Here is an 18,580-nt window from a genome sequence, read left to right on the forward strand (position 1 = left end):
TTACTGTGTTTATAGCAGAGAGATTATTTGAAAAAATATTTTAAAATCCTTAATTAAAACCGTTCTTGTGCACAATGGTAAAAATAGTATGCCCGATTTTCTTAAAGCCATTATAGACCCTTTGTGTGTGTATGTGTGCGAGTGTGTATGTGTGTGTGCAACTCAATGCATAGTATCAGATGTCCTGTTGCAGATGGGTTGGGTTATTACCAGAAACACATAGCGCTATTCTTCTTTCTCTCTCCCTCTCTCTCTCTCTCTGCTTTTTCTCTTCCTGTACAAAGTTTTCACAGTTTGCCAGAAACAATAATACAATCATTGTTGAAACATTATTTGTGTCAGATTTTATGTACTTGATTAAGCTTGTTAAAGCAAAAGTAGAGTGAAAAAAGGAAACCACAAAGAAACAAAACTAGGACTGCTTCTGCTTATTTATGACTAACACCTACTGCTTCTCATTATTACCTTTCAGGCTCAAATTAGGCTTCACATTATCCAGAAAATGATAAATATCATTAGTGAGCAACAACACTACCATAGCAGTGTGATTCCCTTAAATAAATCATTGTTATTAGTGCTAATTACCTGGGGTACCTGTATTTATCCCTTAGGGAGTCCCCCCTGGCCAAGCAGGTTGTGTTCTAGACCAGTCACCGGGCCAACCAGGTCAAAGGTCACCTTTTTAAGTGGCTCAGATGACACAAATGGGTCCTTCAGGCATCGTGGCTACCTAAGAGTTTGCTTAGGCCCTTCGTTTTGGTACTGGAGCTGAAATTGAGTGTGTTTTACTGCGAGACACGGAAAGAGGACGTATTCCTTTCTTGCAGTCTCATTGAAATAGTGACCACTTGCACTTTTGTAGCTTTGTTATCGCATGACAGGTTTTCGTTAAACACATATTTTTAAGTGATGTCACAATAAATAGAAGGCATGGCTCTCAATCGGATTATAAACATTTTGTGATAAGAGTAGCTACAAATGAAATATTAAACAAGTCAAAAAAAAAGATTTGAGAACTGAATAGGAAAAACTGTTTCAGATCATTTTCATACATCAAAAAGAAATGACAATAATGCTCAAGTGGGAAAGAGGGTTAAGTAAAATAAATGTATGGAATTATACCAAATATGGAACAAATGTTTTCAACAGACAAAGATAAAAGTGCTGAGATATTGAGAGACTCGGACAGAGAGGTCATCAAGTAAGAGAAAGTGTGCATGTATAAAGCACAATGATAAAAGCCTTTCAGGATCAAAGCCCGCGTGTGCTTGTGTTTTCACAGATCATGTTGAGACAGAAACAGCCAGGGTTTATGTGTTTCCATGTGTGTGTGTGTGTGAGTTTGTGTGTGTGTGTGTGTGTTAGTGTGCGTGCGTGTGCAAGCACGCACATGCGGGCTATGTGTACGCCCGCGTTTGTATGTAGCCCTGCGTGTGCGTTACATGTGGATTGCAGTTTCTCACGGCCATGCTGTTGATGTCGTGACTGACAGCCTTGTTAAATTTCAGTAAAGCATGAAACGTGACATGAAAGTGGCTTGTGTACGTGTGTATGTGTGTGTACATGTGTGTACGTGTGTGTGAGTGAGTGTGTGTGTGTGTGTGTGTCTGTGTAAAGTGATCCATACGAGGGCACTGGCTAACCTTTGAACCCTGTCTTAAACAGCTAAGTGCTGCTTCTTATTCGCTCTCAACAGGATCCTATAATCAGAACCATAACACCACAACATAGTGCTCTATACACACACACACACACACACACACACACACACACAGAAATGTCCTAGTTTCCAAATACCTGGAGTTTAGTGTCTGCTTTGCCAAGCACTTTCTCTGTATACTTACCTGTGATTGCGATAATTTGCAAATGACTTGAATATATGATGCCTGGGTGAATTTGACCATGCGTGTGTGTGTGTGTGTAGGCGTCTGAATGCGTATTTCCATGTGCGAGTGTGTGTTTGGCACCTCACGCGTGCCCTACAACTCGGCAGTGTGTTGACACAGTGATTATAGGGCAGCTGGTACACATTGGCTCTTGCTCCGCCCTGCATTTACTGTTCTAATTAGTTCCTGTTCCAAATAAGAGAGAGGAATTTTAATAGAGAACCGCTGGTCTGCCGTCTAGCTCCGCATACCCTCACACACACAGCAACACACATGAAACCAAGTCTGTGTGTGAGTGCGGTGAGCTGCGGTGGAAAGGCGCAGAGGCACAAGTGTGTTTTCTTAATTCTTTTTTTTTTTTTTTTTTTTTTTTTTTTCAATGATGAAGGAAAAGTTCCAGCACGCAGTGATTGACAAGACCAAATGTCTCGGTTAACCCCCAAAGTCAAGTCTCGATTTAGTGTCGACACTGACCCGTTTAAGGGTGAAGAGTGAGCCCTCTGACCTAACATGACCCCGCCGTGACCTTTCAACTCTTTAAGGGTTGAGGAAGGGGCTTGAGCTCAGGATGGAGCGAGGTCACGGGTGAACAAGAGAAAGTTAATATCCGTCACTTAGACGCCAGTTAGCACTTCTGTCACGGCGGTGGGTACAACCACAAACGCTGGGTCTCAAATTATTATTATTTCTGCATTTTAGTGACCTTGAAGAATAAAAAAAAAAATGAAAGCGAAATGGAACACGTTGCAATTTCTGGAGCGGGAATTCATTTTGTTTTTATTCACAACAGTTCATGATACTAATATAATTAGCCCGATTCATAAACACCAGTTTATGAGACAGGTTTATGACACACTAAACACGGGTTCTTATGAATATGTGTGTAATGTGATGTGTGCGGTTATATGTTAAGTAACATTTTCTCTGCTCTGGTTTCCCTGCAGGTGAAGAAATCACACAGTGACTCTCATGTTCCAGACCTTTCCGACACCAGGTACACACACTAGTGTCTGTTTGCATAATATGACAAACAATATTAGGTTTTTCAGAACTCTGTGTGTGTGTGTTGGTGTACAGATGTGTGTGTGTGTGTGTGTGTGTCCTAGTTCTCTGGTCATGGTGCAGAGAGGTGAGGTTTCACTGCAATGGCGAGCTGTGATGAGGTCATCAACACCTTTCCGAAGACCTCAGTGCCCAAAACACACACACACGCACACACACACACACAAAATAGTAATTTACATAACTTATAAAGAGCTGAAACGATTAGCTGATGACTGGTTGATCGACATTAAAATAGATATTTTGATAATCAATCAAAAGTTTCTGCTTTTTCAAGCAGAAGTAGTGAAAAAATACCACCTTTGTCCAGCTCCAGTTTCTCAAATAAGAGGATTTTCTGTTTTTCTTTGTCATATATTTTTGTAAATTGAACATATTTGGGTTATGGACTTACGCCATTGAAGAAAACATTAACATTTCATACACTAAACATAATTAATCATTAGTTGCAGTGTATTGTACTACATATATGTATATTATATTTATTTTACACAATCAGAAGTATAAATATCATTAAAACCACTTACCTACTGTATAAACTTACACCATATGTTGCAATAAGATGCAGCATATTCTTCAAGGACCGCACATAATGTGAAAACCAGAAAAGAGTTTATGAAACACCAACTCCTGCCATCGCCTCCCGAGAGGAGCGAAAAACAGAGAGGAGGGGGGGGGACGAGGGGGAAGAGGGGGTGAGCGGGGGGGGACGAGGGGAGACAGAATCATTTCCTGCTGTTGAGAGACAAAAGAAAAGGATGGATGAAGAGTGCTGAAACACACGAGGGAGAAAAAGAGAGTGAGAGGTGAAAAAGTACCAACATTTGTGAAAGTTCTTAACTTGTGTTTCCATCGAGAGTGATATTTTAGCCTTTCTGTTTGAAGTTGGGCCTTGGCTTGATATCTAGTCCACAATAAAGCATTGTTGATGTTAAAGCAGTGATCAGTGTTGTCAGTTCAAAATGTACAGGAGAGCAGAATGAATGTTTAACTGTAAATAGGAGAAAAAGAGTTGACAGAGAGAGAGAGAGAGTTGAGCTGGAGTGTTTATCTTTCTCTTTTTTTGTACCCTCAAGCTGTCTCTCTCGTCTGGTGAAAGCTATATGTTTATACCTGTCAGTCTGACTGTGGGTTGCAGTCATGTGTGGCGATGCTATCTGCCCATAGCATTGAGATGGCCTTCCTCCAGACCGCGACACAGATGTATTGCACACCGAGTGGCAGAAGAGCAGCCCGCATTTATTTAATTCTCCCTCCATCTCTGTCATTTCTCGCTTTGATGTCTCACACAAGCGCACAAGTGTGACCAACCTGCGGGCAGCATGAGTCAAGCGAGGCTCACACACACACACACACACACACACACATATATGCACACACATTTATATCTGTACGTGCACACACACTGACTCAACATTCAACCATGTCTTCCAGCAAAGGATATGTCAAAATGTGGGTTTGTGGCAACGGTGATGAAGAGTCATAAGCGAGTGTTTTATGTTGCTTTTTTTTTACAGTGTGCACGCATGAAAGTTTATTAAAAACGCTTACACCCCTCGCTTGGGGTTACAGACCCCAGGGAGTTGCCACGGTAACAACTAATAGTGATCCAAATAAACAATAAACACCCCTGTGTTGTGAAGGGATGAATTCTACCACCGACATTCAGGCTGACCATAAATATCTGTCTTCATTCTACTCATGACTTTATTTACTTCCACTTCCAACCCTCCGCACACACACACACACACACACACCACCTTGAGTGCTGGTTTCGTCCCAGTCATGCATGTGGAACACATTGTAAAACTAAGCATGCTGGCAGGCTGTGGGTTTGTATTGGAGCCCAGAAGTGCACACACACACACACACACACACACACACGCACATACATACGCATACATACATACACAAACACACTATAAAAGAGCCAGCAGGCCCGCAGACAATGTCTAGCGCCTCTGAACACATGCTCATGTAAGCTAACTGGTACTGAGAAGCATGAAGTTTATGACTCTCTCTCTCTCTCTCTCTCTCTCTCTCTCTCTCTCTCTGTGTGTGTGTGTTTGTGTGTGTGTGTGTTTGTGTGTGTGTGTGTGTGTGGTTCCTGTGTGGATAACACAGTATGTCATTGAATGAGATCTTAACCTAATATATAGAGGTGGCAGATTCCCAGCTGTGAGAGCATATTGCTGTTGATCTGTTATTCATTCAAAAATCGCAGCTCATCTTAGTCTCCCTCTTCCTCTCTCCCCCTCCTCCCGCCTCTTAGGTCTATGGAAATGCAGGACCTAGCCAGTCCTCATAATAACCGTGTGGGAGGTGGAGATTCCACGGGCTCCAAGCTGGACAAGAACAACCTTGGCAGCCCCTCCATCACCACCAATGGAACAGGAGGTGAGAAGGCAGCATTTCAGTTTAGTGCTGCACTACTGAAAAGGCAGTTGTTCTTACAGTTTTAGTGTTAAATATACAATGAAATATGTTTTTTTACCTTCATTTTGTATCATTATCTCATATTATTTTTAGGCCAATTCCATTTTCAGTGTGTTATTTAGTCATCAATGAGAACCCTAAACTTTAGGAAGACAAGTGCGCTGCTCCACTACTCCAAAGTTCCACTTTAAAGGAATACTTGGACATTTTTGGAATTGCATTTATTTGCTTTCTTGCTGAGACTGAGATAGATGAACACCACTTTCATGTCTGTACGATATACAGTAGGGTCCAAAAGTCTTTCCCACTCAAGTGAATGGGAAAGTTGTCTTAGACTTTTGGATCCTACTGTATATGAAGCTCGAGCCAGCAGCTGATTGGCTCAGCTTATCATGAAGACTGGAAAAAGGAAGAAAAACAGCAAACCTGGCCCTGTCCGAAGGTCACAAAATGCACAATTTCCTCTAAGCAATAGTCCAGCACATAACCCCCCCCCCCCCCCCCCCCCCCCCCCCCCCCCGAAACCACAACTTGTCGTTTTTATACTTTGGTTTCTGTACGGATTAAACAAAGGATATAACATGCTAACAGCTTTAAAAGGTGCTGGTAGGCAGATGTTATTACCTTTGGACAGAGACGGGCTAGCTGTTTCCAGTCTTTATGCTAAGCTAAACCAGCCGGCTGCTGGCTGTAGCTTTATATTTACCATATAAAAAAGTGTGGTATCAATCTTCTCATCTAACTCTGGGCAAGAAAGCAAAACCATATTTCCCTAAAATGTTGAACTACTCATTTAAGTGCAACGTAGATCAATTCACATTTTCATCTGACATGAAGACCAGTAAAAGAGTGTTTCAGACACCTCGGCACAACATGCTAGCGCTTATTGACATCTAATTTCTTGAAATATGTAGCTAAATAAATTAATTAACTCTAAGCACTTCTACTGAACACACTCTTTATGTCATTGTTGTTGAGGAGAGGTACACTTATGACATCCTTGCTCTTCCTCCAACAGAGGTGAATGAGCTTATTGTAACGTAAGTCACTTTGGACAAAAGTGCCTGATCAGTATAATGTAATGTAATGAAATCTACTGCAAAGTCATCAGTCAGAAAGATTTTTGACCTGCAGAGATAAGTACTTTTTGAGGAATTTATAGAGACGGAAGAAAATGTGCACACGCAAACGCACGCATACACACACCCATGCTGGCACGAGTGCTTGAGTAAACCACCGGAGAATGTGTGTAAACACACGGTGAAGCACTTTTGCTCTCCTCCGCTAACCGCTTGGCAAAGTGTGTGTGTGTATGTGTGTGCTTGAGTGTATATGTCGGAGCGCGAGCCCAAAATCCCACTGGAAACTATTTCCTTTACAAGAGCATTAAAGCATCACCGCTCTCTTAGATGTCAACACCAGCAAGCCCTCTCCTCTCTTTCTTCTATTTGTCCCACCCTCTCTTTTTCTCCTTTTCCTCTGTCTGTCTGTGTTTCTCTTTCCTTCTTCATATCTTTTTTTCTTCTGTCAGCCTTGATCTCCGCCTCTCTTATTCTCTGTCCTCTGGAATCATTTTTGACAAGGCAGTTTGATGTAATAGTGCTGGATGTAAGTGCTTTGGTTGAGGGCAATCCTTTGATCTATTGGTGATTCAACATGCAATGGAAACCTATTTTAATAGCAATGTAATGGAAAAAGTGAGATACTGCATTTTGGTCAACTTGATGTGTCAACACACACACACACACACACACAGACAGACACACACGTTCACATTTACAGAAATAGCTGTGCTCAGAGTGGACTTAACAGTGCATTCGGACCATATTAGAGCACATTAAATCATTTTTGATGAGCTCACAGTTAATGGTTTAAGCAGACAGAGCTGGGACTACACGCTGACAGCCAAAACAAACTACATACCCAACATTCCCTTCACCTGACATCAACCAGCGCTCTGGCCCAAGGGCCATCTCCATAGCAACTCATTTGTCTTCATTAGAGCTTGTCCAATGGGTTGTATTGCTCCCCCGAGGGGATTAATGAAGTTGTCTTGAATTTAATCGAGTTCTCAGATGGTCAGTGATGATGAGTTTTAATCATGTTCAGGGAGAAAGCACAAAAATAACTGGGAAACATATATGGGTGCAGGTGTGCTCATCAAGTGTCAACGGATTAGCAGTTACCTCAAGTAACAGTTCAACATTTGGGAAATTGAGATTGCGAAGTGTTAGATGAGAAGACCACTTTAGTCTGTAAACTGAATATCAAGCTAAAGCCAGGAGACGGTTAGTTTAGCTTAGCATTAAAACTGAAAACAGGAGGGAACAGATTGACTCTGTCCAAAGGTTAAAAAAAAAATCCACCTATTGTACCAGTACCTCTAAAGTTTGTTAATTATCATGTTATAACTTGTTTATTTAATCAGTACAAAAACTGAAATATAAAACTTTGTGGTTTTACCGGATTGTGTGCCGGACTATTTAATGGTGAAGAGCCGTGACTTCCTGGAGTCTCTGCTGGTTACCTGGCAACCTCATGGTAACAAGTTATTTACTGATATTGTTTGTACCTTTAGACAGAGCCACTTTAGCTGTCTTCCTTTGTTTCCAGTTTTTATGCTAAGCTAAGCTAATCATCTCCTGGCTCTAGCTTTAGATTTAGCTTACAGACATGAGGGTGATATCGATCTTCTCATCTGACTCTTGGCAATAAGGTGAATAAGCAAATTTCCCAAAATGTTAGACTATTCCCTCTCATTTAGCACTCAGTAAGTGTACCTTTAAAAATGTGACTATTCCTAATGTAAAATATCTTTTACAATACAAATATCTCCCTTTTTAAAGCATTAACACAATGTCCCATATACCTTAGATTGGTATCTGGTTCTCAGTGCATCATATCCTCACCACCTTCCCACCTTGCACCCCTTTAGGTGAAAACATGACAGTTCTAAACACGGCTGATTGGCTGTTGGGCTGCAGCAGCCCGCCCCCTGCCCCGGGCTCCAAGGACTATGGTACAGCGGTGCATGTGTGTGAATCCAAGCCCAAAAGTCATATTACCTTAAATGCAAACGGGATGATGTTTTGATGTTCTGATGTTTTTTGTGCCGGAATTGCTCTGATTGATTTTCATTTGCTGTGCTGTGTCCTCTTCTCTTTGGATCCCATTGTAAATATATCAGCGTGTGTGTATTTGTGTGTTATATATTTGCAAGGTTCTCACCAGTCAAGGAATTTCTGAAAAAAAGTTGAGAAATTTGATGAATTTACCGGGGGAGTCAGAAAATATGAAGGGATTCCACCAAAGGGTCACCTTGCATGATTATATTTTTAAACTTAATCATTTCATTTTATGGTTTTCAGACTTTAATAACCTGAAACATGACATTAAAAAAATAAAAAAAACTTAAGGTCATAGGAGTATTCTGACCTGGTTATAGAAAACAAGTTGTGGAAATTTATGTCTATTACAGGGGAACCCTGCACACAGCATACACACTGATATATAGCTATGGCAGTTAGCTGTTTTACTCAGAAAGTTTTACTTTGTGTGTGTGTGTATGTGTGTGTGTGTGTGTATGATGGTACTTCTCTGCCGGCCTCCCCTGACACTGATTTTTTCCCTCTTCCTTAAGTGAAAACAGAGCCTATGAACAACAGTGACACGGTTACTACGACAGGCGACACAGCACTGGACACATACGCCTGCTCAGGTAACAGAAATACACACAATTTCTTCAGCTGGAGAAACATTCAAATTCGAAGTCTCAGCTCTGTGTTGCTCTGTTTCGTCAAACACACAAACACCATCATCGGTTTCAGCTCACTGCTAGACTCGCTGAGAGCTTTAATCCCATGAAGCATTGCCTGTCCTTGGATTGCGTCATCAAAGACTGGCAGAGGGAGAGAGAGAGAGAGAGGAAGAAACATTTTTACACTTCTCCTTTTTTTAGACTCACACACGACCTGTGCTCCTTCACACTGCAAAACACACACACACACACACACACACACATACAAAACCATTAAGCAACACACAGTGAGGGTTTAGAAGCAGCGGGGTGTTTGTCAGTACTGAGCTCTGACATCTCAATGACCACAAACAGACATTGTGTTTTACTATGAGGCCCGCTGTTAGGGTTTCATGGACTGCAGAGAGAACTTGGCTCCTCTCCATTCAAAATGCTTCAAATTATGTTTACTGGAACAGCATTTCAACTCAAACAAGCCAGAGGCCCGGAATTATGTTGTTCAGGAGTGGTTTTATGAAATGTGAAAGGAAACAGAAGATTTGAGTTGACACCATCTGTAATCTGGTGTTGCCTTGTTGTTTTTGATTATTGCGCTGTTTTTAGTAATCACCAGCAGCGGATACAGCCCTCGCTCAGCCCACCAGTACTCTCCTCCCCTCTACCCATCAAAGTAAGTCTGATTTTTTTTTTTTTTTTTACACAATAGACTGCTGATGCAGATGCTGTCTGAGAATCCTTATCAGTGTAGCTTCTCTTATACTCCTGTAGCTAATTGTGCTAAATTTCAACCATCTTCCCTTTTACTCACAATTCTGTCATTCCATCGTTATTATTCTTATTGTCCGATATTCCCTAAACCTGTTTTGCCTTTTTTTAGGCCCTACCCTCATATCCTCTCCACACCGGCAGCCCCGCCCATGCCGACGTACGCTGGCCAACCCCAGTTCAGCAGCATGCAGCAGTCAACCGTCTACACAGCTTACTCCCAGACAGGACAGGCATACGGACTGTCCACCTACGGTATCAGCAAACACACGCTTTCAAAACTACACAATGACGTGCAGTAGCTGCACAATTTAAGCAGGGGCATATTTTGTGATCCATTCACACACAAGCAACAGAAGACACCATGATTTCATGTCTCCTGTGGTCATAAATGGACAAAACCACAGCATTCAAACTGCATTGTTGTAGAAAAAGAAAAACAAATTAAAATCAGATTACTTTTCTCTTGCTTGCTGAATGTCGGGGTTGGCTACATAATTGTGCAGATTTTAATGATAAAAGCAAGAAAACAAAACTTCCCTCCAGTAGGCTTATTGGAAGTGGTATTAGCTGTACTGAAGTAAAATAAAAAGTAGTATAATACCTGTCTAATACCATAGATCTTTGAAGCCAAATCAAAGAGTAACATATAATAATTGGGAGGCAATGCAACATATGTAACATATGCAAACCTCATCTAATATTCTGTGTTTTGTTTTGTTTTTCTTGTCACAGACCTCGGTGTGATGCTGCCGGGCATTAAGACAGAGAGCGGCCTGGCCCAGAGTCAGTCTCCTCTCCAGACAGGCCTCAGCTACAGCCCCGGCTTCACCACGCCTCAGCCCGGACAGACTGCCTACTCACCCTATCAGATGCCAGGTCAGTAGAAAACACATGCTGTAAAACACTGCAGTGGTTCATGCTTCACTTGTCTCTTCTGTCTAGAAAAATAATCATGTATTCTTTTCCTGATGAAAAATGGGGGGATTTTTCCTCAGTATTTTAAATTCTTGCAGAAAACTGTGACTGAAAAATGACCTGCACTGTCATGCGCTTCATTTTCTCTCCAGGTTCCAGTTTCACTCCTTCCTCAGGCCTCTACGCCACCAACAACTCAGTGTCCAACCCCGCCAACTACACTGCCACACAGCAGGTATCTCAGTTTATCCATCGCCTTTACGTACAGTTTAAACCTGAACCGCTGGTGCCGCCCAGCTGAGAGTCAGCTCGAGCTCTAACATTCACTTTCCCAGGCCGATACGAAAGCCTTTCCTCGGGGAGCTCTTGCCAGAGGAGATCAACTATGTTACAATACATGTTTTCTCTGAGTGGTCAAGCGAATGTCATTTGCCTCATTATGCCGGCTCAAATAAAAGATGAGGATTTTGTATGGTGCAGTTGCAATAGTATTTGAGACCCGAAGTGGTTTTACAGTCACGCTCCCACACAACTTTCCACATTCAAAACAGCTTCGAGAAATAAAATCTAATTACGCTGCAACCTCGCTACGGGGACAAACTTAGGAAAGAAACAGACAATTAGTCTTTGTGAAAGAGTGTTTTGTTCCGAATATTTCTCTATGTCTATATGATGAATTGCATTGTGGTAGTAAAATGCTTAAAGGGGGATTTTAACGTCCCGCTATGATAGATGTGGCTGTTTACAGAAAGAAAGTCAAGGATTGGCCAGTGTGGGTGGATTAAGGGAGAGCGTGTGTGTGTGTGTGTGTGTGTGTGAGAGAGAGTATAACAAAAAATAGTGGGAAAGGAAGAGAGGGACTGATAGAAAGCAAGTCTGTGTGTATGCAGGCTCGCGTCCAACTGTCGCTGTATGACTACACACTAAATTTGCACGTGTGTGTGTGTGTGTGTGTGTGCATTCATGTGGTGTGCTCGGGTTTATAAGGACTTGTAGAGATGGACACAGTGACAGGTTTAGAGAGCTGACTCATAAAAGCGCCCATCTCCACTGGGTCCGTAAAAACCGGCAACACAAGGCTTTAATTGTTTAGGAGATATAAAAAACAGAACAGAGGAGGATAAAAGATTACAGAGATGAGAGGGAACACTTGTAAAAATCTCTCTTCAAAAGTCTGTCTGAACCATTCCAGAGAAGTAAAACATCTCTATTTTCCTGTTGTTTTTTTTTCTTCTTCTTCTTCTTTTTCTCTCTGCTCCTTGCACTTTCTGTCTTTGTAAGCTCATAATTCATGTCACTCTCTGCAGGATTATCCCTCATACACGACGTTTGGCCAAAACCAGTACGCCCAGTATTATTCCGCCTCCACTTACGGGACATATATGACCTCCAACAGCGTGGATGGTACAGGCTCCACAGCAGCCTACCAGCTGCAAGATCCCACCCCCGCCATGACCGGACAGGCTGCTGAACTTCATCCAGGTTTGTCCTATAAAGAAACAAGCAGTCTGAATGAAACCGTCAACACCACAGTCATAACTCCATAAATATGCAAACAAATGTCCGATTTTTTTTTTTTTTTTCTCCCGCTCCTGATTGTGGCTCCGTAATCTTGTTTCCAGTAGAAAATACCGCAGTTTGGGTAACCGAGTTCAAAACCTTCTTTCAGCAATGATGAAGTACAGGAAGTAACTTCGGGCTGTAGCCATAGTTACCTGGCATCACACTCATTAATTGGAGAATCAGCATGTGTTTACATTAGAGTTTTTGATTAGAGTGAAGTTGCATAAAATATTGCACTTTTGTAGACAAGTCAGAGGAAAAAAAAGAAAGTGCGTCCATATGTACAGCAATATGACTTGCTATTCAAATTTTCAGCGTCTTTTTTTTTCACATTTTTTCTTGGTTTTTCTTGGCCGTAATTCAGGAAGCCTGATTAAAGGAGCTTATCATTCTTCCTGTCACTGGCACTTTCTCTGTCGCCGCCTTCCTCACTCTTTCTCTTTTTTTTCTCCTCTCTTTCTTTCAGTCGCTCACATGCTTTCTGTGTCTTTTTGTGTCTTTATTCACCCCCACTCTCCCTCTCTCTCTCTCTCTGATTGAGACATAACAATATGAGTGCCGAAGCTTAGGGTCTGTTTCTAGTTACCACACAGCAGTGGGAGCATATGGCATTCGGAGGTGTGTGTGTGCTTGCAAGAACGTGTGTGTGCTTTTGTGTGCACGTATGCTCCTGCAGATTTTTGCAGGTATAGTATCTATACAAGAGGCATCAGATTACCTGACTTTTTCTAATTTATTGCATGGTTCCATCTTTCCCCTCCACTATTAAATCTTTACATGTGCATGTTATCGTGAATCACTCAGAATACCAATGGTGCTTTTGTTTAGTTTTCATGGTAGTCTTTATGTTGATCTGTCATGCCAATTACCTTGAATTATGAAACCTGACAAAATAGCTTATTACTGTACAAAGTCTGAGTTATTGCTTTTCCTGAAGTGGATACAACTCCAGAACACCTGTGGGATCAACTCAAACCCACATCATTACTGTTGTTTTATAGGTCGTGATCGCTTGTGCAGTTTGAGACAGATATTTGATCATTTGTAAATTTCCAGTGTTTTAAAAGTTGAGCCCTGTCTGTGTTTGTGTGCAACCTCAGGGGACTTTGACACAGTGCAGAGCCCCTCCACGCCCATCAAAGAGTTGGATGACCGAGCTTGCCGGAGTGGGGGGTCCAAGTCCCGAGGCAGGGGCCGCAAGAACAACCCCTCCCCTCCTCCTGATAGTGACCTGGAGGTAAGAGGCCAAAAAAAAAAAAAAAACACCCACTGACAGAGCATTTACAGTACTGACTGCATATTCCATTCAAATCTCAGTGGATATATGGTATTCCCTTTGATATTCCTCGTCTCTGTTCACTGGAAAACACAACAGAGGAGCAACTGATAAAGAGCAGGACCACCCGTGTCATTGTCCATTTGAGTGTGCATGCACGTATGGGCCGAAGCAACAGACGTAACATGTCTGAATCTTCCATTTTTTTGCTTTTTTTTTTCTGCAGAGGGTTTTTGTGTGGGATCTGGATGAGACAATCATTGTCTTCCATTCTCTGCTCACAGGCTCCTATGCACAGAAATATGGCAAGGTAAGATCATCTCCCTGCCTTCACTGTCTATCTGTAATTATTGTTATTATTATTGTGACATCTTCAGGACCCTCTACATCCATTCCACCCATCGTCAGTCTACCCATTCATTTTGTTCCTGTCTGCCAAATCCCAGGTTACAGCTGAGACAACATTGGTCTAGTTTTGATTAAATGAAGGTGATGAACTTTAACACTTTGCTCCAGGTTTACCAGAATTAGCAAAATGGTGGATTTATAGTCCTGGAAGGCAATAACTGCTGCGTTATTGAAGCTTGAAGTGATGATGTGTCATCCTGTTACTGACTGACCCAAAGACAGAAGATAAGATTGTAATTTGCACTTGGGACGGGGGGACGGGGGATTACAGTTTCAACTTGATTTACTCACAAAAACCTCTCTAAACGATGTCTTCTGAATGTCCATAATGAGAGAGGAGAGAAGTAGAAAATCAAAATGCTGATAATGCTCATCTGGGTTGCCTTTCATTTTTACGATGAGCTCACAGCAATGAGTTTAGTGCTCATTGGACTTTTTTCCCCCCAAGCTTTGCCTTTCAGGCTATTTACAGGCTGCTATGCCTTGCAGATGCTAGTCAGGGCTGAAAAAAATATTTCCACCTCCTCCTCTTTTTTTTTTCCAGGCAAATAATTTATTCTGTATATCGATTGAGTTAATATTCTCCTTCTGAAACCAAACGTACTTCTTAATTTGGCGAGGACTTGTTTTGTCTGTAAATTCTATTTTGATGTAGCATTTTATAAAACGCGACTCACGCTGAGCATACAATTCAAATAAGCTTAATTTCCCACAGTAGATTCCTAACATTACATCAACTACTCGAGGTGGTCGTTTTATGATGATGACCACATACATGGAAAAAAAAACAAGGGGTCTTTAAATGTACTACTTGTTAAGAATCCATTTAAAAGCGATTAATAACTTGCCCATGCTTATGTTAGTTCAATCATAATTTAACATGCTAATTCCTTTCTTGGACTGATGTTTATTCAGTCTTCGCTGTGAACTTATTTGGTGGTCTCGCCTTCGCGAATAACAGCTACACTGTTTATAGTTTCCCCTTATTTTAAAAGTTCCTGGCTCTGACCTGGGATCATTCGATGTGGCCAAGGCTGCAGATTTTTATTGGGTGATGTCGTTTCCTGTGGCACCGGAGTAGCCACCAGCTTGCCGGTACGGGCTTTGAATCCCACTGCGGCCTGCACAGTCCATTCTGAAATCTTGTTTGGCAGTCAAACAAAAGCTGGCACAGCAAAGGCAGAGCATGTGGAGCCAGACTCGCACAGAGCCATAGGAGCCCAGGCGTTTTACACATAGGGTTTTGTGGGCACTGATGTACTTCCTAGTTGCTCTGCAGTCATGGAATTTAATGTTTGGCAATTGGGTTTTAATGGTTATAAGACAGGCCTTGGTGAGTTGTAAATCATTGCGTGCGTGTGTGTGTGTGTGTGTGTGCGCGCGCGCATGCACATACATGTGGCCTTGTGGTTAATTCAGCTTGGTTTGCGTTGTATTTACTGTAGAGAAACTCTGAATACCAAAGGATGATATCACAAGTCAAGTCTTGGCACGGAGAAAGCTGTGCATCTCCCTCTCACTTGCAAAACAAATGATGAATGAGATACATGATTTCAACGGCTCACTTCTCAAAGACAAAATCATGTCTCTCCTGATAATATGTCATGTTTTGCGATAAAGCACCAACCAAGTCTTCAGCGGCACTGATTCACGACAAAGAATTTGCATGAAAAAGATAATAACTGAATATTTGCCTTAAAATATTTATAAGTGCATTTTTTTCACCTCATTTGCTGTTGCCCTTAAGAAATATAGCAGCAGCTGTGTCTGTTCACACCTCGCCCAAAATAGTGTTTACACTGTCGACATAGCAACCACAAGACCTAAGTACCCCTCTCACACGGGCTATGAGGATATATCTTCTCTAAATGATGTTTCACTTTTCATGAATATATACAGAGAAGCACATTCTCTCACACATAGACACACACACGTCACGCTCCTCGTTTCTCACGGCAGGAGTTATTATAACCAGGGATAATGTTCACATCATCATGAAGTGTTGAGTTTCCAGAGCTCGAATGATAACAGTGGAGGTGGAGAGAGGAATTGTTTCAGGCTACCCTTGCCAGGCTGTGATTGATTGAACTTGTCTGGCAATATATTACAAAAAAACAAAAAGCTACCTCAGTCTATCCGGAGCCCAAAGCGCAGCCAAATTCAACTGCTCCGAGGGAATGAACACATTTCATCTTTGAGTGTTTTGACAAACACCGATGTCTGCAGCTCTGCTTTGGCTGGCAGCCAACGTAATCATTACCTGAGAGACTGATTCAAGTGCCTGTTGTCTCTGTGACTGAAAAGAAATAGTCAAAATTGCTGTTATCTCTTTAGCAGCCCGGCACACTTCTCACACACACACACACACACACATCTTTCAACTTCATGGAGCATTCACACAAGTTTTTTTTGCACTTTCTCACACTCTGGAATGCCCACAATCTCTCTCTCTCTCTTTCTCGCTCTTTCTCCGTATGCCTCGTTCGCTCACTTTCACTCTCCTTCCTGTTAGTTTCTTTCTATTCTGGTCGTCTGACAGCGTCAGCGAATCGCGCGGCAAGCTGTCGACCCTCGCTGACCTATCACAGATGATGGTTTTTGCAGCTGAGCCTCGGGCTGGCAGGGCAGGCTGCGCTCTCCCAAACACTCACACACACACACACACACACACACACACACACACACACACACACAAACCATTCACATACCACACACACTCCGAGCGTCCTTTCGAGGGTGCCTACTCTCTGCAATACACACATATGAAGGCACACACACTCTTCCTCACAACCCCTCCACCACACACACATAATGCCACAAACACCCCCCACCAAGCATGAGGAATGTTGATGGGACAGAACAAGTGCAACCTGTCTGTCAGCATCTGCTATGATGAGTGGAGCATACCAACTCTACAAGTGGGGGGTCGGGGGGTCGGGGGGGGGCAGGGGTGTGAATCGGTGCCTTCAGGGTAGGGGGGCTAATGGGTTGGTGGTGTAAAATTTGAAATTACTTTGGTGGAGAGAGAGAACTGATGTCTCTGGAAAGATAGGGTATGACACGACTGTCATACTGATGATGATGATGATGATGTATTTCTCCTTCGTTAGGACCCTCCTATGGCGGTAACGCTGGGTCTGAGGATGGAAGAGATGATCTTCAACTTGGCTGACACACACTTATTCTTTAATGATCTGGAGGTGAGACATCAACACACATAAAAACACACTTTTAAAACATTCAAGGATATGTTGACAGGCATTGAACATTTGTTGCACTGCATTCAGATTTTCCCCAAAATACAGCATTGAGCAGTTAAAGTTTCTTAAAGGAAAGCTGCCATTTAGTGAAATACTGCTACTGCCCCCTAGTGGTATAAAGTGATGTAACACACAATTTGCAGTAGATGCAGCACAAATGCTTATAATCTCATTTCATTGTGCTCAGTTTTGTCATAATTGTTGATGGTACATGCATTAATGTCCCTCATGATAATATCAAAAAGTTTATTTTGTTTTATTGAGTGTGATTTGTGTCTGTGTTTGTGTGTACAGGAGTGTGATCAGGTACATATTGATGATGTATCATCAGACGATAATGGGCAGGACTTAAGGTGAGAATTTAAGGATTTTGTTTGTTAGTACAATGTAAATATTGCTAATAATGTTTAATTATCTTCATAGGCTTGAAAATCACATGTCATAGTGTTTGTTACATTTGTGTTATTTGGTACTATTTAAAATATTGGTTCTTTGTTAAGATTAATAATATTTTTATCTTATGATAATAAAAATAATAATAATGAGCGTAAAAAACATTAAAATGTGCATATTTTACTATATTCACGACATTTTAAAGATTTTTTTCATTGCTGTCTTCCAAATACATTTTACAGTTCTGTTTATAGTACTGAATCATGAACCATTTAATAATTTTGTTCTACCAGAGCAGATTTTTCAAATAAAACATATCATTATTATTGACAGTACTTACAGTTTTGCAACTGATGGCTTCCATGCAGCTGCAACCAGCGCCAACCTGTGCCTGGCTACGGGTGTCCGCGGCGGGGTCGACTGGATGAGGAAACTGGCCTTCCGCTACCGACGAGTCAAAGAGTTGTATAGCACATACAAAAACAATGTGGGGGGTAAGCCAATCAGACCAGTTGGAGGCTGATATAAAAAGGGAGTTTTTGTTCAGTTGAAGCTGGAACAGCACTGGTCTTAAAGTTCTGTCTGAAAATATCAATGTACCAAAGGAATGAGCTCGTTCTGTGGTTTCAATATATTATGGATGTTATGTTCATTATTTCCTTAAATCTTTGCAAAACAAATTTTCAACAATCTAGAGTATAAAAGTTATAATTAAACAATACATTTAAATGTATCTTATGTATAGCTGAGCATTGAGTTCTAGAAAACCTTTTTTAAAGTAATTATTATATAATACTAATAATAATAATTAGTGAATGTTAAAAATAGAAAAAAGGAGATAAAATCTGGAATTGGG

At 41.6% G+C, this 18,580-nt stretch overlaps 1 protein-coding gene across 8 annotated transcripts in view; it reads left to right on the plus strand.

Annotated features, from left to right (window-relative positions):
• Positions 1-18,580, plus strand: part of eya4 (EYA transcriptional coactivator and phosphatase 4) — a 51,968-nt gene that overhangs the window by 27,484 nt on the left and 5,904 nt on the right. For 5 of the 8 annotated variants that reach the window (XR_006092061.1, XM_042390376.1, XM_042390375.1 and 2 more), the window contains 14 exons: positions 2,831-2,880; positions 5,221-5,345; positions 8,320-8,403; positions 9,025-9,102; positions 9,745-9,811; positions 10,019-10,161; positions 10,642-10,785; positions 10,977-11,059; positions 12,132-12,306; positions 13,488-13,624; positions 13,890-13,973; positions 17,182-17,271; positions 17,626-17,684; positions 18,058-18,218. Coding sequence is in view for 7 of the 8 variants with exons in the window: in XM_042390376.1 (XP_042246310.1) it covers positions 2,831-2,880; positions 5,221-5,345; positions 8,320-8,403; positions 9,025-9,102; positions 9,745-9,811; positions 10,019-10,161; positions 10,642-10,785; positions 10,977-11,059; positions 12,132-12,306; positions 13,488-13,624; positions 13,890-13,973; positions 17,182-17,271; positions 17,626-17,684; positions 18,058-18,218 (1,480 nt within the window). In the remaining variant the exon portion in view is untranslated. Of the gene's footprint in view, positions 1-2,830; positions 2,881-5,220; positions 5,346-8,319; positions 8,418-9,024; positions 9,103-9,744; positions 9,812-10,018; positions 10,162-10,641; positions 10,786-10,976; positions 11,060-12,131; positions 12,307-13,487; positions 13,625-13,889; positions 13,974-17,181; positions 17,272-17,625; positions 17,685-18,057; positions 18,219-18,580 lie in introns of those variants that run through there. The other 3 variants (XM_042390381.1, XM_042390378.1, XM_042390380.1) reach the window with 3 other exon arrangements.

Source organism: Thunnus maccoyii, chromosome 17, assembly GCF_910596095.1.
Source record: "Thunnus maccoyii chromosome 17, fThuMac1.1, whole genome shotgun sequence".
NCBI lineage: Eukaryota > Metazoa > Chordata > Actinopteri > Scombriformes > Scombridae > Thunnus > Thunnus maccoyii.